The sequence below is a fragment of the Protopterus annectens genome, chromosome 7.part0 (assembly GCF_019279795.1).
Source record: "Protopterus annectens isolate FY-2018-M chromosome 7.part0, PAN1.0, whole genome shotgun sequence".
In the NCBI taxonomy this organism is placed as follows: Eukaryota; Metazoa; Chordata; order Ceratodontiformes; family Protopteridae; genus Protopterus; species Protopterus annectens.
The window spans coordinates 1,180,387,390-1,180,414,059 of NC_056739.1; the positions used below are offsets into that span (position 1 = coordinate 1,180,387,390).

Here is a 26,670-nt window from a genome sequence, read left to right on the forward strand (position 1 = left end):
ATTAAGCTTAAGGCCATGGTTTCGACACCAGTCGTTGGCCTCAGTGAGGCCTTTCTGTATGATGTCTACATCACTTGGGGAGTTAATAATGCCTCCCAGCTTGCAATCTGGTTTGGATACCAGTCGTTTGCCTCAGTGAGGACTTTCTGTATGATGTATACATTACTTGGGGGGTTAATAATGGCTCCCAGCTTGCAATCGTCGGCGAACTTGGTCAGCCAGAGTCCCTCTGTGTTGGTCTTGACTTCTGAGAAGTAGATGCCAAACAGGAGAAGACCCAGGACCACTCGTGACATATATTACCTAAAAGTAGTGTTTTGTAGAGATGGTTATTTAGACACAGCAAACCCGATCTGAGGACTTGGAGGAAGTAGTGGGGGATCATGGGTAAAGGGAGGAACAATAGGCTTGGATCCGAAGTCTAAGAGAAGAGCAGCCAAGTCGGATCCTAAACCCAGTGGTGAGAAAGAATGAAAGAAGACAACACAGATACCTAATTATGGTAACAACATAACTTTTAATTCCTGGTACCCCCAACTCAAAGTTGAGGAGCGAAAAAAAAAAGTATATCTTTTAAAATGTAGCAAACTGCTACTGCAGCTTATGCTCACATGGACCACTAAAGTACTTCCCATGTAAAAAAAAGAAAAATTATTTTTAAACTGTAGCAAACAGTTGCTACAGTTTTTGCCACACATTGAGTAATGGGCACGTCAGCTCTGCCCACAAATGCATATAAATTTATTTATTTAACATTTGCTTACTGGGAAAGTCCAACTTGGAACAAAGCCAATTTTCAGCAGATGCCTGGGAAGAAACACTACAGACACATGTTTTTGTGACGTGGGAGGAAACCGGAGCACCCAGAGGAAACCCACACAAATGCAGGGAGGACATGCAGACTCCGCACAGAAGGCACCCCAGCCGAGAATCGAACCAGAGAACCTCTTGCTGTGAGGCGACAACGCTACCACTGTGCCATCCAGTATGCCATTAATGCACATCACATGCCAGGTGGCATCTGCCAAGTGCACCTCCTAGTACTTTGTTCCCAAGGTGACTACAGTTTATGCCACATATAGAGCACTACAGGTCTTTAGATCTCGACAAAAAAAAAAAAATTCCTTTTAAACTGTAGCAAACTGCTTACAAGCAGCTGCTACAGTTTGTCGCATATGAAGCACTGTATTCCTTCTTTTTAAACTGTAGCAAACAATTTTTGCTACACACCAAGCAATAAGTATAGATGCCGTGGTGGTACGGCGGTAGCGTTGTTACCTCACAGCAAGAGGTTCTCCCATTCGATTCTCAGCTGGGCTTGGGAGTGCCTTCTGTGTGGAGTCTACATGTCCTCCCCGCGGTTGGGTAGCATTCGAAAGACATGCGTGTGTAAATGGGAGTGCCTTCGTTGAAGGTTGAGCTGGCACCTCGGCATTTCATAAAAATCTACTGCCAATCATTAGCGAACCAGAGTTCCGCTGTGGCGACCCTTTACCGGGAAAAGCTGAAAGACCAACAACAACCAAGCAATAAGTATGTCTGTTCTGCCTACAAATGCCATGCTAGCATGTGAAGGCCGGTAATGTACTAACTTCAGCGAAGTTTGATTGACGTCTGCCAGCTGCAACCCCTAGTACTTTGCGCCCAGGGCAGCTGACCCCTTCACACCCCACACCACATTGCTGTGCAGTGACTTACAGGTCTCACTGTGAGAAGTCTTGAGGCCTGCTCTTGTGAGTCTTAACACCAGAAGAAATAAATTGCAATTCAGACAAATAACACACTAAATTCCCAAACAGAACACACTAATACACTTTTAAACTTTTTTTCTACAGAGGGTCTTTTCTACTTGTATCTACTAAAGCTGAGATTATTGAGTAGGAGGGTTACTCTGTGCTGCAAACTTGGGGTAAGTACAGGTATTCCACTGTATTCATACATTCAGTTCTGTCCTGATTATCACATTAGTCCTTGGAATTTCAGCAGATAACCAGGTTACAGCAGTCTTATGTTAAACATAATTTCTGGGTATGTCTGACTCTCGTAAACCCTTTGATGACAAGACACTTTCCACTCTACTTGCTAAAAGCTTTCGGAGTGTCATTATTCATTCATTTGAGTGCCATTATTCATTTATTTGATGCCTAAAAAGTTCCATCACTGTTCTTGGATATGAATTTTACTTTACCCTTAAATTTGGTCTCTTCCACCATTCAAGCGTATCTCTAACCCTCTTTAAGAGGAACCTGGGTAACTGGATGGGAAACAGAAAATACACCCCTAGGATCCCACCTGTGTCCCTGCTGGTCAGGGGAAACAGGTGCTGACTCTGTGGGAACATGGACAAAATTCTTAACTAAGCTTATAAGGGCCACTGGGCCAATAGCCTAGTATCATCCTATGAATCCTGTGCAGGAGGATACAATTATGCATTTTTTTGGAATTTAGTTTTAGGCCATGGATTTGACATCTGCTGTTTATTTGTGCAAGGCCTTCTTGTCGGATCTTGGTGTCTTAGATTAAGTTTTTGATGGCACCAAGTTCACAGTCATCCACAAATTTTGTCTGCCATAAGCCCTTTACGTTAGTTTGGACCTCTGAGAAGTAGATGCCAAAGAAGAGTTGGCCCAAGGGTGGAACTCTGAGGTATATACTACTAGTGACGGTTTTTGTTTTAGTATGTAGATGCACTCACCCTAACTTCCCCGAGTTCTGTTTGTGAGCTGGTTTGCTATCCAACAAGTTACAAAGGGGTTTAGATTTAGCTGTGTAAGTTTGTCAACTGTGCCCGAGTGTGTGGGATGGTATCAAACAGCTTTGTAAAGTCCTGATATGCAGTGTGTACATATTTCACTCATCCATAGCGTCTTTGATTTTCTGATGCTTGTAATGTCATCCAAAAGATCCACTGAATTCTGAACCTCTGAGCCTATAGCCTTATTGTGCAAAGAGGCATTTTAATGACTTGGCCACGTGGCTAGGTTGGCTTTTATACTATTTCTGCGCATAGGGGATTGGTGGTCAAGAATGCTGTGGATGGTAGCCAGTTCTGTGGCATAAAGCCCAGATGTTGCTGCAAGTGACCCAAGTTCAATTAGCAGCTTGGATTTTTATAGAAGCTGGTGGAGGAAAATGGCCGACTCACCCAGGGTGGGAGGGAGGCAGGCATGGCTCGCTACATGGGTGACATCTAGCAAGACCAATAGGTATCTACCCCAAACAGCTTGAGTCTCTCAAGCTCATGCTACCACATGCAGGTTGCACAGTGAGCCAAGGGAAATTCAGTGAGTTGAGACATGCTTCCACTTGGAGGGCAGCTATAGCAAAGTAATCGCATTTATAGCGTCAGGTGGAGGATTTCTGCTTTTGATATTTTTTTTCTGGATTGGTGTTAAGCAAATGTTGCTGGGGATACCTGGACAGGAATGAACATGATTATGGAGTGAATGGGCTGATTAGGTGCAGGTAGTGGAGCCATCTGGCTCAGTCCTGTGGAGAAGGGTTTTAAGAATGCCAGGGAAGGTGTTGTTAAAGTATTCCACTGCTTCATCAGGGGTGCCCTACTGCAATTCTGTAATGCAGAAATAAAGGTTTATATTTTAAACCTGGGTAGATTCCTCACTGTGTTGAAATAAACAGTTTTTTGATAGTTTCTAATTGTGTAGGTTAGGTGATTGGCATTTATATTTTCTGGATTGGTGTTTAGTATGTTGTTTAGGGTATTTCCCATTTTTGAAGTTTTGTCTTATTTTGTGGGATATTTAATCATTTGAGTAAATCTGAATACATTAATATTTAGTTAATGGGTTCTAGATGGTTAGGTGAACCGGTCTATGTTAAGTGCCCCAAAATTATTGTTTTTTGCTTTTATATTGGATGAGATCCATGATACAATATTTCCATTGTGTTAGTATTGTTAATATTGGGGGATCTGTAGGTGTCTGATGCAAATACTTTTATGTACATTAATTCTAAGAAATGGTATTCAGATTTTGGCTTTATCAAAGCTTGGTATAAGATTATAATAGGATAGCTGTAGGTGGTTTTGATATAGTATGATTACACTTCCTGCTCACTTTGTTGTGTGATTACACTGAATTTTGCTATAACACAGAGGAATGATTTTTCTCATCCAGTTTTAATAGGTTTTAGCCATGTTTTTTTGATCACCATGACGTGAGGACAGGGAAAGACAATTCAGGCTTCCAGCTCTGATATTTTGTTACAAAGGCTACACACATTTAGATTTAATATTTTAAGTCTGGTTGTGGAATAATTTTCTTTATTTGGCTGTAGGAACAGGGGTATAGCCAGAAATGTATATTTTCTACTCAGACCTCATAATGTTGCTCCCGCCACCCACCTATCATTTAAAAAAATGTACTGAACTCTAAAAATATTGATCCAATACACCTCAAAAAGGGTTACACTATTTTCAACTGTTGCCCTCTATCACCATTAAAAAAACACACTGTTAGAGTCACATTCCTGGCAGGTAAGCTTCTTTTTGTATAGTTTTGTACAGTAGACAAAGTTTCAGAGAGATGCTTGGAAAAAAATACACAACTTTGAGTATATTGACTATGCCTAGCTTCAGTTAATGGATAAGAGTTAGTGGATAAGAGGGATTACTTAATGCTGTATTTTGAGGCTCTGGTTTAGGGCGAATGTCTGCAATATTATGCTTTTTGGTGCTGTTAAGATTTGGGCGAACTGAATATTATAGATAAGGTTTTGTTTGCATAGGCATGCAGTTATGGGATACAGATATACAGTATTCATTTTCAGTTACTTGTTTGATGTGAATTTTTGGGTAGTTATAGAAGCTAGAGGAGATGTTATTACCCCAGAAATATGTGATCTGGTGTAGCAGTTGCACTTTTGTCAAGCATTATTGACTGGATATTGCCTCTCAGAGTTGACTGGACTTTGTTATGGCAGCCATTATTGGACTTAATTCTAAGCTATCTCAGTAACTCAGCAGGAAGTATATTCACCTTTGGCGCAGAAGATTGTGGGTCCTACTCCCACACCAGGTAATTGGTGTAATTTTTTTTCCAATACTGTCACTACAGATCACCATGATGGGTGCTATACTCCTGTGTGCACCATCCTTGAGATGAGACATTAAACCGAGGCCCCATCTGCCTCAGTTAGTGATAGCTCAGGTGGCCCCATCTGCCTCAGTTGATGATAGCTCAGGTGGATGTAAACAAATCCACAGCATTTTTTGAAAAGATTAAGGAAGTTACCCTAGGGTCCTGCCAAAATTTCTCCTAGTTAATATGAATACCAGCTCAGGTCTTCCCTGAAAAGAGCCCGTTAGCCTAGTGGGACTAACCTGATTTACAAAGTGTAAACAAATAAACCTTTGCCACTTCCTTTATGTTCATATCCTGCTGTTTAGGCATAGACCTTTAATACTTCTAGTTCATGAAAGATTATTTAGTTGCATAGGCATCTGCTGGAACTTCTTATCTTGTCTCGTGGAAACAGAAGGGCATGTACCCTCCAGCCACGTCTAGGTTGTTTTAGTTTCACACTTACTGTGAGCTGTTCTCCTTTTCCAGCTGATTGTATTATAAGTCAAGGAATGAGAGGAAAAGATCTACCGTATGATTTTATGGACAATCCGCCCACTAAAGTTGATGGGAATCTTGTATCCATAAAGCAGAAGAGTGGACCCAGCAAGAGACAGCTCTGAATTTGCCTGAGAGTGCCTTCTGAATTTGGGAAAAGTGTATCGTTTAAGACTCCTCTGATTCCAGTTCTTGAAGATGTGAAGTTATGTGAGGTGCCTGTTTAACTGAACCTTTTGGGAGTTACTGCTTGAAACTGGATTCAGGTCAAAGGGGGGCATAACTTTCAACAGCTTTGCTCAAGAATCGGGCAAAACCCAAAATCAGAGACAGTTTTTAAATGTTACTCTAATTCAGTTAAATGTTAGTAAAGCTACAGGTTTTGTATCACCTTGCATTTTCTGAAAGTAAGAGGTATGAAACTGTATTCAGTGGCATTACTGACTGACCGTAACCACCAGTATTTTTCCAGAAAAATGAAACATTTTTCAAGGAACGGGGCAAGAATATGAATTAAAATCAAGGATGTTCTGTAAAATCAAGGACAGTTGAGAGCTATGGTAGAGGAGAAATGGAGAATCATTAAGACAGCGAATTGAATGATGGATATACATTACAATATCAAGTTCAAAATGCTGAAGGTATTGAATCCATTTAGTGTGGTAGTTATAAGGGTTGTGGATGGACATGCTTTGGAAATGGAAAAAACTTAGTGGGGAAAGGTTACTGAGTTGGGCCAATGTAAGAATAAGGAGAGAGAGAATGAATTTTTACATGCAATAAGGAGAAGGTGGTTACATTTGCCATGTGCTGCTACAGGAAAAAGCATGAGTTCTCTGATAAATGGGTGTAAAATTAAATTTCTGCAATGTATGCATTAAAATATAGCTAAATAAAGTATTTTTTTGTGATTTGGTCTCTCCCATGCACCTCTATCAGTTATATTAAGTAACTTCTGCTTGTGTGTATTGCTTGAATTTGGCGTAAAGGGGTCAGATAATCAGCCCACAAAGAAGAAATAACTAACTAGTGATAAGCAGTATAATGGATGACGTTTAGGGTATAATAGATATGGAAAGGAAAAGGAATGTTGGAAGGGGTCATTTGTTTAGGGAGTTGGTTGTGTTCAACTAAATTAGCTAGGTTGTTTCCTGTCTGCATTCTTCTTGCATTCACATATTTGGACCATGTTCTTATTTCAGAATATTAAGAGAAAAGTCATTATTCATGTGTTTACTTTATATTCATTTGGTTCATAAATGTAACTGTGGTAAAGCACTCAGCGTGATAGTATAGTATATAGAGGGTTATGATGAGGTCTCCAATCGTAACCAAACCATGTGCTCGAGACATGAATGCCAAAAAATTCATCTTGAGAGGGAAGATCACATAGACAGCAAGTAAACATAATTGCAAGAAAAGTCAGGGACAGGTTTTAAACAGAGCTGTAACTGAAATAAGTTACTTGCAGACTGACATTTGTAGACTTTCCCTGGTATATGAGGAAAGATATTTAGAGACTGTTGAGAGTGAAGAACTTCCTTTTCCTTATACCCGAGTATAGTAGAGCTGTTATGGTCTGGTTTTGTTGAGAGTAAAGAACTTCCTTTCCCTTATACCCGAGTGTAATAGAGCTGTTACGGTCTGGTCTTATTGAGAGTGAAGAACTTCCTTTCCCTTATACCCGAGTATAATAGAGCTGTTACGGTCTGGTCTTGCTCTACAGTAGTATGTAACAGGTTTATCTTTTTTCCAATTTTGGAGTGTAATCCAGGAGCTCCAAGTACTAAAAGATAATTGAAAATCATAATTATTGAAGAAACATTCAGAATGTTTTGTTCACAATCATGGGTGCCGTTTACAGTATTTTCTGAGTTAAGTGCACATTTGTTTCACTCTCATTCCTTAATTATTGAAGCTTTTTAATTATAATTATTAAAAAGCTTCATAAACTTTATTAAACCACAGCCTAAATAAATGTAGTGAATCCCTCATTGGCATCACCTTAGGGATAGCATGAGGTGCATCCATAGACTTTTAATGGATGCTCCTCTGCAGATGCTCTGGTGTATTCACATTAAAGTTTATAGAAGCTCCTCCAACTTCCCTAGGTTGATGCAAATGTTGTTAAAGTGTACCTGTTACCCTCAGTGGCACAATTATAATCAAAGCACTATTTGTAAAAGTAGTTTTAACAAAAGCAGCAACCAAGAACATTTGTTGATGGGATGAAAAACAGATTGGCACTTTGTGTGCCCCATGCCATGCTGCTAAGGTGAGTAATTCTCTTGTTGTAATACACTTTAAGTAGAATCATTGTTATTCATTTTGTGGCTAGATTGCAACATTTAGGATGAATATCCAGAGCATAAACCATGGGGCTGACAAGCCAGTGGATCAACAGTTCTTACTTCTCAACCTCTTAGAGCAAGAAATCTGGACAAAGTCATAAATAAAAGTGGGACAAAGGCCCAAAAATAGGGAGACATTTTAAATATTGCTCTGGCAAGCTTAGAAAGTTAATAGAATAACAAGTTTTGCACTAGCATGAATTTTCTAAAGCATACGAAGTCTGAAACTCAAATGTCTGTCATTATTTTCTAACTTCAGTCTGTACTGATTTACCACTAATTTGCCAGTAAACAACAACTATATGAAAAATGGACAAAAATATGAGGCCAAAACCTGGACATTCTACGAAAATCTGTATAGTTGAGAGGTATGGCAAGGTTGAGGCCCTTTTGTGCTGTTACAAAACTCTTAAAACCAGAATTTGTCATTGAAGGGCTACTACTTATAGATACTTAAAAGGTGTCCCATAATTCAAGCAGCAGGCCCAGAGCTTAAACATAGGATAGGAAGCTTAATGCTGAGGCATGTCTTGTGATACAGGGAAAAAAACTTGAGTTTGACAGTTCAGGTTTCTTTAGCAGTATTCACAAATTCATTGTATGACCTTGACATACCATCTTACTTTTAGTGAGCAAATGTCCTTGTAGGTGTCAGTTACATGGAGTGAGCAAACATGCATAGTGTCACATGTCAGTATGACTTGCCTTTTGGCCAACGTGGTAATCTGTTGTCTGTTAGATTCCTTTAAGATCCTTCCATGTGGTTATTTACACAGTGTGATGTGGTATTCACCAAAATATTTAAAGTTTATGCTGTAGGGAGAATGAGTCAGTCTAGGACAAAACTCTGTCTCACCACTGAATTCTTAAGAGTATTTCCACATTTACGCAACTTACCTTTTGCACCAAATTGTGTGGTGCTTAAGGTGCCGAGCAGGCTTTTTAGCCATTGGTGAACTTCTTTCATGTATTCTTTAAGGAGAAATACTCCTCGTACAATTCCTTTCCCTGTGCTGATGCCACGTATATTTAACCTCAGTGACATTAACTTAGAGAAAAATGTAAAATGCATCCACAGAAGCATGCTGTACATGCTCAGAGATGTGTCCATTGAGCTCTATGGACCACTGCTTTACATGATGTCGATGAGGAAAAATTTATGTGCGGTGTGGTTTCAGTAAAAAATTTTGCAAAGCTTTTTATTGAAAAAAAACTGCCCAAATAAATTAGTTTTGACTATGGCAAAATGAATCGTTGCGCTTAACTTGCCAAGTGCCACGATGCAGTGTTAAAGTGTGACAATACACTTTAAGCAATATTTTAACCACCTGAGTGCAGACATTAATACTTCTAGTAAGCAGACTTTTTCTGCCATTCTGCTGGACAGTACACAGCACTGTAGTTACTGTACCCTGAACTGTAAATGCAAATAACACAAAGTGGAAACAGTGAAGTTACCTCTGTAAATAATCAGGCACTCACAGAACTTATAAAAATATATTCTTTATTAGACGACCTCTAAGTATTTACAACACAATCTGTATTTACACAGTTAAAGGAAAATGTCACAGGTTACTATAAATAAAAATCAGAATGTTACAGAGACAGATAACTGGATACTTTGCAATTCACTCCAGAATTTATGCATTTGTTTGTCTGCTGCTATTTGACTGAAACACTTCTCTTTAAATTGCCTATTTAAATAGTTTAACTTAACGGTTCTAGTTTTCTGAAGATATCAGTCCTTTAGAGAAGTAACTTATTCTTTCACCTAATTTGTATTTGATTGTGATGTTGAAGTTTAGAATTGCAACAGTGTGTAGTAGTTTTCATTTGTTATGCCAGGTGAACCTATAGTTTTTCTCACTCAGGCTTGCAGTACTGACACCTCTGAATATGTTTTGGAGGAAAATGTATTTTCTTACTTCTTACCTACAGAACAAATAAGTAAGAATATTATGCATCTTCTCTCCAGCAGGTTCTCTGGGCTTGTAGTTTCTGATCTGGTTTCCTGAAATTTCATAGGTACTTAAAACAGCAAGAGTACATCTGTTTTGCGTAATCCATAAAAAAAATGTTCTTGTGAAAATACTTCCCTGCAGCTAAACTAGTGAAATCTTTCCCAGGGGGACTTGTTCACCCACATGGCACTAGAGGTTATGTTTTGTGTCTGCTTTGTCAGTAGCTCCAGGTTAAACAAATCAGTTATTGTGAAAGAGCATGTAATTACTGCAATAGAATTTATTAAGGAAAGAAAAAGAATTCCGGGACATGCTAAGGTAAAGAACTGCAGTCTTCTGATTGTATGACTGTCCCAATACACTCTTGTGTGCACACACACACACACACACACACACACACACACACACACATTTGTCCATGCACATACTTTTGATCTGTAGGGGATGGGATTTTTTTTCAAGAGATGGTTATCATAGGATCAAGATTTTACATATCAGGATTAAAGTGAAGTTACTAAAACACCCTTAATTTATTGTACAATATATAAAAATGAGGATTTGTTTAACTGACGCTATAACTTTCTGTTAAATATTTGCAAGAAAGGGGGGCATAGTCACATTTTTATAGAAAAAGTAACCAAAGCCATGTATTTATGCAAGGTTAAGTTAACTGCAAGATTTTTTTTTTTTAACAAATCCAAGATCAGAAAATGCTTTTTTTCCCTTTTTGTCTGCTGAATTTGTTTCAGAGCTGGTTGGTTGTCTGTACACAAATATACGCATACCTGTAAAATCTAATTTCCAGGCTCTGAGTCATGAAGTTCATACATACTCATCAAATATAAAGGGGATTAGCCTTGTTTTGATCTGATCACACTGAAATACAGGCATGGATGGATGCAAGGAAGTGTAAATGAAGGTAGTATGTGCTACTGCTGGCGATGTAGAACATTCATTTTCTTCTCTCCAGTCATGAATGGCATCCTTGCTAACCTATAATGGGAACTGATCATTACCTCAGCACTGCTTCACTCTATAGTAGCAGTGTCCCAGTGCCAGAAAATGGCCTTTAGAAATGTTTGAGATCATAGGAAGTTACTAGGCTGTTGGCCCCGAGACCCTTATAAGCCTAACCAAGAGCTTAGCCCATGTTTAGACAAGTCAGCATCCAAAGCCCCTGTCCAGCAGGGACACAGATGGAATCCCAGGAGTGTATTTTCTGTTTCCCTTCCTGTTATTCAGGTTGCGCTTAAAAAGGGCAAAGGGATAAAGAGGTGCTCTGCTTGACGTGGAGAGGGAGTCTGTTCCACAGATGGGCCAGTCTCTGGGACACAAATCTGTCCCGCCAACAAGTCTTGTTGATGTCACAGACCAGGTTGAGGTCGCGCGTGCGGGTTACTCAAGTGGAACTTGACTTGCTGATATGCAGCAGTCCCATCAAGACAAGGTGTGAGATTCCTTTGTATGCCAGACAGAGATCACCTGTGAGAAGTCTGTATGAAACTGAGTAGAGGGACAGGCCTTGGATTCTCCTGGTGAGGAACCTCTGTGGTCTCTTCAGCTGCTGCATGTGCTTTGCAAGGTACATGCCGAAGGGGGCATTGTACTGAATAATTGGCCTTAGCCACCAAAATATCCTTTTTGAAGAAAAAAAAAACAAATTTGGGCTTAGCAATAAAACAACCTTTAACTCTAATGATCTAGAAGCGGTGCACATAATGGAAGTGAACAAATTGTGCACACAAACACACACACACACACACACACACACACACACACACACACACACACACACTAAACAAAAACATCAAACCAACAGTATAAATTAGTAGTTGCATTAATCTTTGGGTATAAATGGAGTTTATTGACAGGAATGCACATTGGGGATGGAGTGGTAGGGAATTGACCCATTTAGCTTTAAAAGTGAGATTCTCTGTGGTCCAGATCCCACTTTCAGCTGCCTCATGGAGTATGTTGGTTACATGCTGAAACCCAATGGATGTTCAGTTAATGTTTTTATTTTTAACCTATCTGCTTGTTGTAGACAATGCTTGCCTAACCTCCATATCATTCACCATTATAAAGAGGTTAACCTCACCACTACTGGTTTTAAGTGAAGTGTTGTGAAAACATTGCTTCTAGTTGTCTCTTTGCAGAGTGATACACTAATGCACTGGCTACAGATAAGGTGCCCACCTCACTCCACTCCACCACCTACACACAAGCACATAGGCAGCTGTCAGTCTAGGTTAAATACATTTGGTGTCAGTACTGTTTTAGCTATCAGTAAAATGGATAAAAGCATGCAGCCTGTGCTTACTGCTGGGCTTCTTGTCTGCTTCATTGTTAGCAGACTGACAAAATAGGGGAAGGGCATCATGTCCTTGTCTCTGTGTTTAGAAACATATTATTATCTTGTTCTGTTATAGTACAAGAAACATAAAACAGAGGTATTTTTATGTGGAATATGTGGTGTTTTGGCAGTGGGGAGTAGAGAGGTGAGGTCAGCATTGTTTCTGTAATTAATACATACAGCAGCAGGACACAATCACAGCATACAGTCTTTGCATATACATATTTATATTACCATCTAGAAATTGCAGGTCAAATGGCTTGCGCACCTATGTATAAAAATCTGCATGCTTTCAAAAAACAAATAACTAAATGAACAACCAGGTAGATTTTTAAGGCATTCATCTAAAAATATTGCAAGTACATTGCAAAGCCTATACCCTTGACAGTGGCCATTCCATTGTTAAAACAAAGCTCCCTAGAGTTTCAGTGTAACATATATACTGTTTAGTAGATCTGTTGTTCCAGTCAGCAGTGGAGGGTTCATCAGCCTTTGCCTTCATATACTTCATAACCTGTGAACATTAAAAATCATATTGGTCTTCAGAAATCTTGGTAGAAGGCAAGAAAGATGATAGGTCTGTCAGTAATATGCTGTTAATGCTGGTGATGAAAAATGTTTGTATGAATTTAGTTCAGTGATTTAAATAACATTAAGTAGATATTAACTGTTCCAACTTTACTAGATTATCAGATAATGTTGATGTAGGAAGGGTGAATATCACAGCAAAAATGATTAACACTGTGTCTCAATCATAGCTGATGATAACAGATACTCTTGTGTTAAACATTGAAGTGCCACATTGAATGAGAGAGAGGATGGACTCCATTGAACCATGTAATGGGGGAACAGTTACTACTGAGTCAGGGCTGTGAGGCTTATGGATGTTGCACATCACTTTTGGAGTCTGTTTTGTATAGAAGCACAGTCCCACACCTGTTCATCTGAACAGCAATACTGTTGTACTTAAATGCATGTCTGCCTGTGTTGAGATAGGTGCAGGGATAGATGGAACTATATTTCTTTGGTCAAGTAACAAATGCAGCATAAATATGTATGATACTGTCTCTAGCAACGTCTTTTGGTCATTTTCAGGTCTTAACATTAATGTTGTAAGAGAAGACCCCAGAGGGCCAAGCACTGCAGTTTCAGAAGCACATTTAGACATAAAGTTAATTTCTAAAAATGAAACCCTTTCATACAACGATGAATACTGGTGCAGTTAAAACCATGGAAAGAAATGAAGATACGTACATATGTGTAACACTTGTCATGACTCTTACAGACATACATTCATGCAAGCTGCCACAGAAATATCCAAGCACAGTACAGTGTACACAGACACACATACTTCCTACATCTCTTTGCATACTTAGATGGTCACAAAACCACCTGCTTAAATCTCCACATACTTGCAAAGACAGGCTGTCACCTTGTTTTGTCCAGCTCTTTTTACCATGATGGTATCCCTCCATATATGTATATATACTGTATTTGCATGCAGTACTGCAGGAATTAATTAGCTTCCACAGAAATTCATGTCAGATATGCACACACACAATTTATCCTTGCATGCAGAAATTCAACCAAAACATACATGCATATATAACAACTTTTGCAAGATGATACATAATATGTAAAACTCTGTAGATCTTAGTTAAATGTATGAAACAGATACACACACACATGCTTTCAAGTGCACTGTGCCAGCTAAAAATCTTGCAAAAGCGCAATGAGGAAAGTATATATGTTTGTGCAATGCACATCTCTCAACTTCTTAGACATAGCACATAGCATTATAATTTCTTTGCTCATAAATTAGGCCTTGTTCCTATAAAATTTACTGATTTTCTTCTTAAAGACAGGTATAGTGAAAAAATCCCACAAGCATGAAATGACTAATGTTAAGTTTTTATGAAGCTTCCCTATTACTAGCTTGGGAAGGGTTTAATGTTCAAAGTCAGAGCAGTCTGAAAAATAAACATAGTTCCTCTTTATGTTCCACTCCTAAGACTTTCTAAAAGGCCAGTGCTATGATTTTTAATGCTGAAAGGCTGAGATGTAGTGCATAGAAGAATACTTGTACAGAAATGTTTGCATACTCAAAAATAAAGTGATGTCGAACAACTGTACCAAAACAGTAACATATATGCAAGATGGCTTACCATCAAGTGTGCATTCCTTCTCCTAAACAAATGTGTGAAAGCAAACAAAAAGGTCTGTTTACCTCTTTGTAAAATGCTTTTATTTTCCCACATATGAAATATGTGAGTTCCTGCAGAAATACTTCCAGGAGGCCACAGTAATGCCTGAATGGTTAATGTGTCTTGCAGATGTGTGCACACTTATATGTACTCTGGCATATACTCGTATGCAGAGCTCTATGTAAGTGTATACCATTATGTTTGTGTACTTGTACGTAATTGTGTATACAACTATGGAAATAAATGTGCTTTGCACAGATTTACACAGATACATGCATAATCATTCTGCATGACAGACTGAGTCAGGTAGCATGTATAGGTTTGTTGTATTTAAATCAAAGATACAGATTTTCCATTCTGCTTGCTTAAAGCATAATATGTGTAGCCCATTTATCCCTTTAATGTACCTCTGTTAGAAAGGGCTTACTACATGAAAACTGTCTTGCTGGATTGCTTCAAAGGCATAAGGATTTGAGGAGCTGCCTCAACAAAAAGGCCATGCTATCTTGGTGTGCCTATCTATTTATCAGAATCCACTGCATCTTTTTATACAGATGCAAACAGCCACTGTCTTATCAGAATCTTACTGACACACTCACTCACTCTCTCACACACACACACACACACACACACACACACACACACAGTGATCTATTGCAGTAATAGATTAAAGATAATTTATATACATCATGCCTACGCTGAAGTATTATTGTGTCTCTGAAACTGCAGTGATTTCTTGTTCTGTAAGCAGGCCATCTCATTAGTTTGTTACTGTCCCACCATTTGTCACAGCACATCTGTCTAGCAGCTAAATATGCATTTGTCTTTCGGCAGAAATGCTGTTTTACTTCAAAGAATCAACATTCTAGAAATATGATTTTTTTTTATATTTCTTATATTTGTTTCAATGTACATTTTCTTGTTTTGAGTAAAGCAACATTTTATGACTCTTAGTTAGATTCCATTTGTTTGCTACTTACAGTGACTTTGACTGCCTTTCATTCATTACTGTTAAGACCATAAAGACTGAAAGTAAGTTCTGCAAATAACAATCAGTTTAACATGGAGGGGTTTTGCCTTGAGTTCTACTAACACTACACTTGTCTCCTTTTTCAGAGCATAAGGGGAACATAGTGAAGATAACAATTTGTTCATTTTCTTTTACTTATTCTTGCATATACTGCTTATGTTATAACCTCATTGAGCATGCCGGATTTGTAGAAGAATAAGGGTATCTTGCAGGATATGATGAAAGCTATGTTAGCATATAAACTGCAGTATTGCCCTTCCGCATCTATTACTTCAGCCCTGTCTAGCCAAGTTATTAAACTGACAGCAGTGTAGTTGGTAGTGGACATAGCCAGAGATTTGATAACTGCAATAGAATTGTGTTTTGACATCCATTCTGTCTCTCTGTCCCTTCGCCTGAGCCCCCCACCCATTAGTATCTAAGTATCTAAGGCATAATAGGAGAGTCTGAGAATACAGAGGTTATTGACTCTGAATCAGACTTCATTTGCTGAATTTTGGGATTCTTGGCATCTGTGAAATCTTCACTGGTAGCCAGTTTGGCTTTGCCATTCCGAGTTTCCTTAACAGGCTCCAAGAAGACTACATGCCTGCTGCCACTTATTTTACGGTTTGGTCCATCTGTGGCAGGTGGGGTGGCACTTAGGATGGAGGATTGAGCACTGCATTCATGGGGTGGGCTTGGAGTGGGGACTTTTTTGCGGCAACAGCAATGACAAGGAGTCAAATACAAATACATTAAAACCAGCACCAGGCTAACTGCACAACCTAAGAGAGTAGTAAGCCCGGTATTAAAGGACTCCCCCTCAGACTTCTTGTAGTGGACAGTCACATTAACTTCTCTTGTCTCATTCCGCATTAGGTGCTTATTGTTTGCTTTACATACATAAATACCAGAGTCTTGCTGACGCACTTCCTTGATTTCCAGGCTGCCATTGCTATACATTGCCATTGTTTGGTTGATGTTCCCTGGGAATCTTATAAGTTCATGACTTGGTAAAGTCCACATGTATGAGGTGTGTTCATCCTGTAAGCTGGTTTCACAGGAAATTAGCAAGGGCTCTCCTATCACTGCCTTTATGGTAGTTATTGGAAATGCCATCAGCCCATGGACTAATGAACAATTTTCAAAAATGTTGTAGTGTTTGAAGAATCTAATAGAGGACTGGGGCTGTCCAACTGCGAGGCAGGTATGTTCTTCACGGAAGTCTTGCACTGAGTTTAGCCCATATTTCTCCCAGTGGCGGAACATAGCATAGAGTGTGCAGTCACACATGAAAGGGTTGTCATGGAGGAATAGACCATTTTTAACATACAGAGGCAGTTCAGTGACTTCAGCTATAGGGATGGTGGGCAGTTTATTTGATGAGAGATCCAGAATCCTCAAATGAGGATGATGGAGCTCCTGAATGGAGCTAAAAGGAAAATCCATCAATAGGTTCCAACTAAGATAAAGTTTTCGCAAACTTCCCAGGTGAATGAAAGCACGACCATCTACCCGCACTATCTGATTGTTGTACAACAGCAGCTCTTGCAGGGAGATGAGCTCATGGAAGACCTGTTTTTCAATTACATGGAGACGGTTTGAGGACAGATCCAGGTGCATAAGGTAGGTTGCATTATGAAATGCTTGGGGAGCGATGCGGCTGATGTGATTGTGACTAAGACGGAGTATCTGGATTCTGGGCAATCCAGCCAGCCAGTGGTTTTGAAGCTGATAAAGTGCATTATGGCTGAGATCCAAGGTAGCAGCCATGGCTGGTATTGGGGCTGGTAACTGCTGAAGGTTTTGGCTGACACAGCTAAGTAGGTCTGAGGCACAAATGCAGGTGGAGGGACAGCTGTGTAGACTAACTGCACATTTACTTGCTAGTTCGATAATAAACAAGACCCCAGTAAGACACTTCTGAACACAATATGCTCCTGTCAGGTTCTTCATAGTGAAAAGAAAATGCTTTCCAATGTTAGAGCAGTATCACATGAAGCCTTTTAGCCCAGCAGGATAAAGTAAGCTTGGGAAATTCAGACTAAATATCATTCGCCATAATGCCTGAAACTGAGCAATGCTGGAAGAAGTCCACCTGTTGTACCTGAAATGTTGGTCAGCGTTATCATTGTCTTACTTCCCTTGCAGATCTTGACTTATGGATATGTGACGTCTTCACCCAAGCATCCATTCAAAACTCAGAATATAAAATAATAAGGTACCTCATGAAGATTCACAGACACGAAGAGGCTGACTAAACCCATTTGAAACGCTCTCTGTAACAGTAATAATGATGTGTAAACCATAGGGTTCTGAGGAATTTAAAATGAGAGTATTCAAAAGGTGTAAGCAATTCCTTTCTTTAATTTTGTACCAGGCAAGATTGTCTTAGACCCCAGTGTCACTGTAAACACATTCAGCGGTAAACTCTTTTGTAAACCACATGTTCTCTTTTACAGCATATCTGGCGGATCAGTGTTCTGCTCAGGGCATGCTGCGTATTTCAGAAAGCTGTTGTACTATAGCATGCAGTTACTGTACAATTTTTCCCAGCCAGTATTAGAGAACAGAATGTATATTACTTACAGTCCAAAGTTGCCCTTTTCCCTTTCCTGCATCTTTCATCTCAGCTGATGTGCATTGCATTCCATGGCATTTATTCAGTTATTTGCTTTTTCTGTACTTCTGAGTGAAATGTTGACCATTCTGCAAACATATGTCTCCTTTTTCCTTAGCTAAGTCATGTGGAAATGGAAAGCCAGCTGAAGAGTAAACAGCACATAAAGTAATTCCAAGGTGCTGATAGTGGCTGAATTAACCGATCTTATCCACTGCTATTGTAGGAGAATTTATTGCATAAAATGTGATCTGTAGCTGTGTGCCATTTCCTTTTTCTTACAGCTGCCTGGTGATTTATAAAGGCTTTGCTTTTCTCATCTCCCTTCCTTCTCACATCCCTGCTGTTCTGCTTGTGTCTCTGTTTACAAGCACTTCATGGAGTCTATTAGGGGCAGGGCTAAAGGGATGCAGGGAATCCTGATTGGTGGAAAGGAGGAGCTGAGCTGATTCATTCCCTGAATGATTTGCTGTGTGTCTTGTAAGCCGCTAGTGGGTACAGTTGATGCACCTGAAGTTGCTAGAACTTAGCAGCGTTGTTTCCAGTTGTTTTATAGAAGGAGATGGTGTTTTCATTTGCAAGAATATGTAGTCTGGTAATGCTTCTTTAAAAATACAATGCTAGTCACTTTTAAGAAGAATCATGCTGACCTGTTTACTTGTGAAACAAATGAAGCAAATGCATTGGTGCATGGTACTTGAGTGAAGCAGACGTGACTCAAAAAAAAAAAAAAAAAAAAGACATTAAAGCTGCTTGTATTTACAGTATCTTTTCCTGACAAATATAGCTGCTTTCAGTAAGTAATTAATTGCTTACATGATGTGATACTTTTTGCGTTCTCCACTTTTAACAGCTTCAGTAATCTCACTAGAGCTGAATACATCAGTAGACTTACAGAATTAATTTGGTAAAAAGTATACCACTAAAGTATATATATTTTCTTTCTTTGTATTTGACAGAAGGAGTGGGCTTTAATTTAGTGAAAACATATACTAGTAAATTATCTATTTCCTTTCTTTGCATTTAGCAGTGGAAAGGGTTTTAGTTTGGTGAAAATGTGTATCAGTAAATTATATATTTTCTTTCTTTGTATTTGACAGTGGAGTGGGCTTTAAGTTGTTGAAAATGTATACCAGTAAAGTATATATTTCTGTCTTTCTTTATATTTGATATTGGAGTGGACTTACTAGGCTACCAGTAGCCCAGCTGCTGAGGTAGTTTGTGGTGCAGTGCTAGCAATTATGCACCAAACATGTGTGCATATATATACAGCATACATATGCAAAGTGGACCAGAAAGCCACAGTGCATATTTTATGTGGTAGTACTGGAATATGAAAGTGTAGCATGCAAACTGCAAACCCAAAATGAATGAGCAATGACAAAATGACTTGTAAGAGAAATATCATTTAGATTTGTTAAGTAGAAATGACCAAAATATTTAAGGGCAGAACAGTGGTGCAGCAGATAGCGTTGTTGCCTCATACCAAGAGGTTCCCTGGTTCAGTCATCAGTTTCAGTATCTTCTGTGCGGAGTCTGCATGTCCTACCTTTGTTCGCATGGGATTCCTCCCACATTCCAAAGGCAATGCATTAGGTGGATTTGGACACACTAAACTGGCTGTAGGTGTGTGTGTGTGTCTGTGTGTGTGTGCGCGCGAGAGAGTGTTTTGGTACAGATGAATTACCGTGGCAGGGCTAGACACCCGGTGGTGTAAACCATGGCTCTAGATGATTGTCACTGATGAAGTGACAACCCGACCCCATGTGCAAAATGGGGAAAAAAGGTTTGTGGCTGGATAAATGGAGTAGAAATTACAGATATTTAAGTAGTGCTTACTTGTATGTAGAGCATTAGGAACTGCTTTGTTACATGTAGGTTGGGAGATATTTGGGAAGAAGACACAGGCATGTATGGAAAGAGAATATTAGTGGGGGTGACAGAAGACAAGATGCTTAATATTAAAAAGTACAAAAGTAGTCCAGCTGCATAGGATTGCTGTCGGGTAGCACGGTTAGCTACAATTAGGAAAGATGTGAGGGTCTGCAGTTAGACTGTTATGGTTTACAGTTTGTTTAAATAAAAAATTGAAGTTCTAAACAGTGTGAGACTACTTATTACGTTAAATCCATCCAAGTGGCATGTCAAAAAAATATTTTTTCATAATACTGTCATTTTTTTCACTCTAACAGTAACATTTTTGTGCCCTTCCCATAACGTTCTATAGAAGTATACATTGGTTGTATTTTAGTAGTAGAAACTTAAAACTGTTACACATCTAGGTTAAAGAATCTGCTAAACATCTAGGTCATATTTCATGTATACCTTGTAGCAACCACGTGGATGTCTAGAAATATTTTGCTGTGTTATACAATACTTGCATCAGCACCTTTTGCTGCCTCAGTTTTTATCTCAGGTGGTCTTATATAAATGCTGTTATATCCTTCCATATCTAGCCATTTAGACTTTTTCATGTTTCTAGATAACAGATTTTTTCATTTAACTATGATGCACCTCACGCAAACTTTCTGTGTAAACAGTATGAAACCTCATGTATGTGCACAAAGGAAGAGACAGGTCCATAGCAGGGCTGAGTATTACCCCATCAGACTTAAATGTGAAGCAGGATGTTAGAAAAAACTAACAGCAATAGTTTGTTCTTAAGCATGTCATGTCTGATAAAGACATGTTAGCTAAATGATTTTGCTTCTCCTTTTTTTCATAAAGCTTCTAAATTCACTGTTCTGCAACATCTAACTGCTAACTCATTTGTCAGCAGCGTATAACATTGTAAGGTCTTAATCTATATGCAGACAAAGTCTTCCTTCTGTGTGTGTAGTGCAGTCCCTTCAACCCTGCAAGAAAAGGTTCTCCAGCTTAACTAATGCTAATCTAGAAGTAGCAGAAAAGCTACTGAAAGCTGCATAATGTTCGAATGTTAGTGGGTCTTAGCATCAGTTGATGTAGATGTGCTCTGGTTGCTTCACAGCTAAACTGATCACCAGGAGCTGGACCATAGCTCTGAATCTGTCAGCACAAAAAATCTGGACAAAGACAACAATAATATGGGGACAAATGGGGACAAATTTTAAATATTCCTCTTATAAACTTAGAAAGTTGCTAGGATAAAAGGTCCTGTATTACCATGCATTTTCTGAAGGGACAAGTCTGACACTCAAATTGCAGCCATTATTTAGTGAATTCAGTCCTCAATGGTTTTCACAAACATTCAGAAAACCACACATTTTATGAAGAATAGACCAAAATCATGAGGCAAAATTATGGACATTCTGCAAAAATCTGGACAGTTGAGAGGTATGAGCAGGACTGAATTACTTCTACCATACCCGAGTCTTATTTTCAGCAGAATCTCACTGATAGTACGACGCTTTTAATAATGTGCATTCAAAGATGTATCTATGTGTGTGTGTTTGAGAGCCAGAGACAGTAAATGACAGCAAATTCTAAAAGTGGAGTATGTATACAGTTTACTGTCCTGCAACAATGTACTTTGCAGAGGCAGTGAGGCTCCTGGCTAAGGTGTTAGGCCCTAAAATGCCTGTGGGTTTTCTGTATTCCTCAGCACTGCCTACCCTTTTGAATAGTATTTCTTACGTAATAACTCCTATCCCCACAGTCCAAACTATATTTAAGCAACTATACAATTTATGTGGATGGAGGTATGAGTATTTATCTGTGGTGACATGGTCAGCTGTGTGGTGGTTCAGTGATATTTCTGTGATCCATGGTTCACTGTCACTGCCTTTCTAAAGTTTACATGTTCTTCCTGTGTCTACTGGGCTTTTCTTTTGTTTCCCTTATTTCCTTCCATCACAAAAAAACATTGTTTGATTGATTGCACTAAATTGTCTATGGATAAATAGACAGCTAGATAGTTTTGAGACTCCAGAATTGATTTTCATTGTGTGATTTGTGTTGTGTTAGTAGTTTACACAATTCTTTTTTTAAAATACCTTTATTATATTCAGAAAATATTAAGAATGGCATACGTACTCGTACAGTTATTGAAAAGAAAACAATCCACTGTAAACATTTTTCATTAGTTTCCTTCATTATGCATGTATATTTTCTTTTTTTAGCAGCTATCATTTGCTTCAGCACTACACAAGTTGCTCAAGTCCTGCTTTTCCTTAAATTTTACTTCTCCTACTCCTCTTCCTACACATTATTCTGCATGGATCACTCCCACAAATTCCATTTAGTTCTATATAATTTGCTCCTTCCCTTTTCTGAAGATCCCACTTCTAGTTCTTGTATCTTCTTTACAATGTTCAATACTTCAATGACTGTTGGTTTAGATTTTGATCTCCATTTCCTACTAAAGTTTTTCTTCTTCTTTTTTTTATTTTTGGCAGCCAGTAGCATTAAACTTAGCAAGACCATAATATGTCTAGGCAATTCAGATCCTGTATCCCAAATGAAAAAAGAATCACTTCATTAGTTACAGTCATATGCTCTCCCCACATTGCATACAGATGTCTAGTTTCTTTATTTCTTTTCTGCGGCTTGTGGTAAGTACTGAAGTCCCCCCCCCAACCATGCAGAGCCCTTTTTGCTAAGGTTCACATAGTATTCTGCTTTTAGATGCCTCAGTTTGCATCATGTACAGATTTTTTTTGTATTTTTGTTTTGGGTCCTGGTGCTGCAGCTTGATCATTAGCTGCCAGGCATTCCTCCTAATGCTCCATCCTTCAGCCATGGTTACAACCCCACAGTTTTGAAGCTGCTGGTGGGGAGGGAAGAGGAAGCAGCATTGGTGTGGTACTGTTTCCTGAATGGGACTGCTTAGAATGAAAAGTGAAATGAAATGGAAAGCAGCATTGTGGTAGTAGAGTGGAGAGGGTGCCTGCAGCATCATTCTTTGAATTCACCATGCTTTTTCACTTGGCCTACTCCTCTAGTGTGTCAGTATTACATCATTAAACTGAATAGGAAATGAGGTGTGGCTTCTGAGGAAATGCCCACCCTGGGTGGTAGGGCAGTCACATCTCCATCATCGAACTCATCATATCTAGTGATTGATACCAGCCCTGGCCCCCACAGAGCTTGAATGTTCCTTCTACAAAGGTACCCCATCCTTCCTACTAGCTCCATCAGATGTCAGATCGACAAATCAAACTTGGGTCACCAGGGCCCTAGTCAGGGCTTCATCCTTCTATGCCGCCAGGGTGGTATCATCTACAAAGGTTTAATTAACTGACAGTGGTTAATGGTTTCTTAGACCAACGTCTCTCAATATAAATATCCTTGTAAGTTTGTATCCGTACATCCCTCTAAATTTCATAAACTGTGATGATTGTGCTCCCCCAGTTCAACTGCTTATAATATATTAGTACCAATGATGTAGTCTCCACTGTTCCTGTGCTGTCTTTGTCTAATTTTGCACAAGTAGTTGAAGGGCAGGATTCTGTTTACTAAACAGCATAAAGGGTTACTATTGTGTTTTAGATGTCATATAATTGTGTTTTCATGTAAACTCAATGTATTTTATAAAATGTCTTTTTTGTTGTTGTTGTTGTCTTTAAATGTACTTGCCTAATATGTGAAGCTTTTCTCCCTGGGCCTCTGTTGAAAATGTGATAAACCCCAGTCAGAACTTCACATTAAACAAAGAAAAATAAATAAATATTAAATAAATCCTGCCACCACTCTCACGACATGTTTATTAGAGCATAAGTAGTGCTTAACATACACGGGTTAAATTGGCTTGACCACAAGTAAGTGGATCCAGTCCTGAAACTGCTTAGGATGTACACTGAATGAAATTAAATTAGATCTCATGTTTAATCCCCTCATGTATTCCAAATGCACTGCCTGAGCAAATAGAAGTGACCACAGCAGAATTTATATATTTATTTCATTTTTTGACTGAGAAAGTCTGAATTGGCAAAAAAAAAAACACCTTTTCACTGGAGGCCTTAGGAGAAAAGCACCACGTAAAAATTACACAATGTCATACATTAATACAAAGAATAAAATTTACATAGGATAACAACTGCAGTACAAAGATGCAAGATTAAATGTAGACTTTCAATAAAGTACTTGAATATAATTAAAATCCTGCAATATTGAGATGAACCTACATTAGCATACATTGTGGTCAAACATAAGTTACATTACAATAAAGTAGTCATTTGTTAGTAGTAAAATTAGATACATTGATTTGATGCCAACGATCAAGATGAAGTGGAAAGAGAGAAAGTACAGCAGATATATATATATATATATATATATATATATATATATATATATATAGTTAAATGAGAGAGAAGTATAGCAGTTGGTTAGTTGTTAGTACTCAGATAAACTTGCTAGAATGAGAAATGATACGAGAGACTTACTTTTTGAAATAGAGTGAAGATTAGGATGCAGAGAATTGCATATAGTACCATTAATTTGCTGTGAAATAGTAAGTAGTAAAGTAAACAGTAGTTTTTGGTGTTTACTGTTAAGGCAGCCTGTGGTAGAGCCAAGAGCATAGCCAGTAGGTACTTGAGGATTGATTAAGTTGATTTTTGAAAACTTTCCTTTTTTACTTTGCTTTGACCATAGTGATAGGGAGTTCCAAGTTTGTAGACATAACAGGAGTAGAGTGAGTCAGCAACAGTATTACAAGATATGGTGGTGAGCAAAAGTGATTTATTTTGTGAATATATTTAGCTGACTGGGGAATTATATTTTATGGTGTTTTGTGCTGGACAGAGTTCTATTTTATATATATTAGGTTATGGGCAGTAATTATTTTTGAGCAGATTAGATATTGTGGGAGCTCTAGCCAGTATAGCTGTTTTAAGGCTATGCAGTGGTAATTTTTTGTGGGTAGACTGGTGGCAAGTCTAGCAATTTTGTTGTAACAGTTTCCTTTGTAGATGGGATAAAAGTTAGTTAGGATGGGGGGATACATAAAGAAGAGATGGTAGTAAGTAGGTTGATGCAGTGTTTTTTCTAGTGCTATCAGTGAGGTGGTGTTTGCTTCTGTATAATAAATCAAGTTTCTGGTGTTTAGCAGCTTGGAAAATGTGTACATCAAATTTTAGGTTTTCATCTGGTGTGACTGTTGTACTATTTCTGTTCTAGTGTTACTTTCACAAAGTATTTTGAAAGATTGCTTTTTGGCCTGAGAAATGCCTTAGTGTGAAGAACAGTATGAAGAACAATATATCTGATGTTGTCCTTTTCATTCTTCCTCATGATTGGGTTACGGATCCGAGCCTCAGTTCTGACTCGGCTGCATTTTTACAGACTTAGGTTCCAGCCTTGAGCTTCTTCCACTACCCACAATGCTCTACACTATACTTAACCTCCTCAGATCTTGTTTGCCGCCATCGCTGCCGGATGTGATTCTCCAGTCTCGAGTGTTGTTAGTGTTTTTTTTTTCCTTGGTGTGACAGCTAAACACATTTTACTAAATCTTTCTCCTGATATTCTACCTTTTCAACTTTATACCTCCCCTCCCACTAGTTTCGCTGGTATTAGGGTTAATTTATTGGCACCTTAACTGCTCTTTCTTCCTTCTGCATTTTTAGTCCCTTGTGAGATATACTTGGTAAATTTCTCTCCTTTTTCTCTTTAAAAAAAGTAGTGTAAATAGTGTAGGTAGTTGACTTTCTAGAGTCTTTCCCTGTTTGACATGTAACTGGTTGTTATTGTTATGTTTAGTATTTTTGATAGCCCTGCTGGGTTTAAGCGCTATTTGGAATGTGGATACAAAATTCCACTATCCAACAAATGTGTTTATTGTTTGGGTGCTGAACATCTGCAGTCAGTCTTTGACATCTGTGAGAGCTTTAACCCCAGAGCCTTAGCCAACTACAGAAATAAGCCGATTCTTCAAGGGCTGTTGCCTTCTTCTTCCTCCTCTTCACCAGGGGCTCAAATCCCCTCAAAATCTTCTCACAGTTCCTCTGACCATAAAAAGCTCCCTCATAAGACTTCGAAGGCTGCTTTGGAGCCACCTGCAAAGACATATAAATCTTTGGATCCGAAGTAGTCAGATCCAAGGTCTATTTCGGCTCCTCTAGATCTGAAGTGTCTTCCCTTAGAGCCGACAAAACATACCATTCCTTCTCCTAGAGCATCTGCTCCTCTCTTAGATCCTAATTCTTTAGATCTGAGAGTCTGGAGCCAGACTCCTGATGTATCCATTAAGTCAGTATCTCCGACCTTACCAACAAAAATTTTGCAAACTCTCACCAGACAGTCAAGACCAGTGGCTTCCTCAAGATCCTCCAGGAGCCTTCCTGAGATAGATGTGGACAGGTTGATGTGGTGGTTCCTCAGGGCTCAGATTCAGATGGAGGTTTTACCTGTGCCATCCAGTCTTGGGTCTGTGAGTGCTCCAGTGACCCAAGTCAGAGCTTCTCCGATCCGATGTCTAGTTTCGGAGCCCCAGGATCGCAGACATCTGAAAGAGTTGGCCTCAGATCTGAGGAAATTGGTTTCCTTGACTCTGATGGTTACCCTGACTGGCTCTGCTCTGAGATCTTCAGAGCGGGTTTTGGATCCCTGGTGTTGGCATGGGATATGGGGGTAGGGGTTTGGCTCCATCTTTATTGGATGCTATTCCTTC

General features: G+C 38.9%; 2 protein-coding genes across 3 annotated transcripts in view; one reads left to right on the plus strand and one right to left on the minus strand.

Moving 5' to 3' along the window:
- Nucleotides 1–26,670, plus strand: part of RNF123 (ring finger protein 123) — a 4,282,987-nt gene that overhangs the window by 3,485,620 nt on the left and 770,697 nt on the right. The window lies entirely within an intron of this gene.
- Nucleotides 15,323–18,051, minus strand: AMIGO3 (adhesion molecule with Ig like domain 3). Its single transcript, XM_044077782.1, has 2 exons — nt 15,899–18,051; nt 15,323–15,818 (listed from the first exon to the last, which is right to left on the minus strand). Exon 1 carries the CDS (start codon nt 17,414–17,416, stop codon nt 15,905–15,907), a length of 1,512 nt encoding a protein of 503 aa, XP_043933717.1. The 5' UTR covers nt 17,417–18,051; the 3' UTR covers nt 15,323–15,818; nt 15,899–15,904.

Bases quoted from the DNA above. Each gene is read 5' to 3' on its own strand.
- AMIGO3 (XM_044077782.1), bottom strand. From the start codon at position 17,416: ATGAAGAACCTGACAGGAGCATATTGTGTTCAGAAGTGTCTTACTGGG.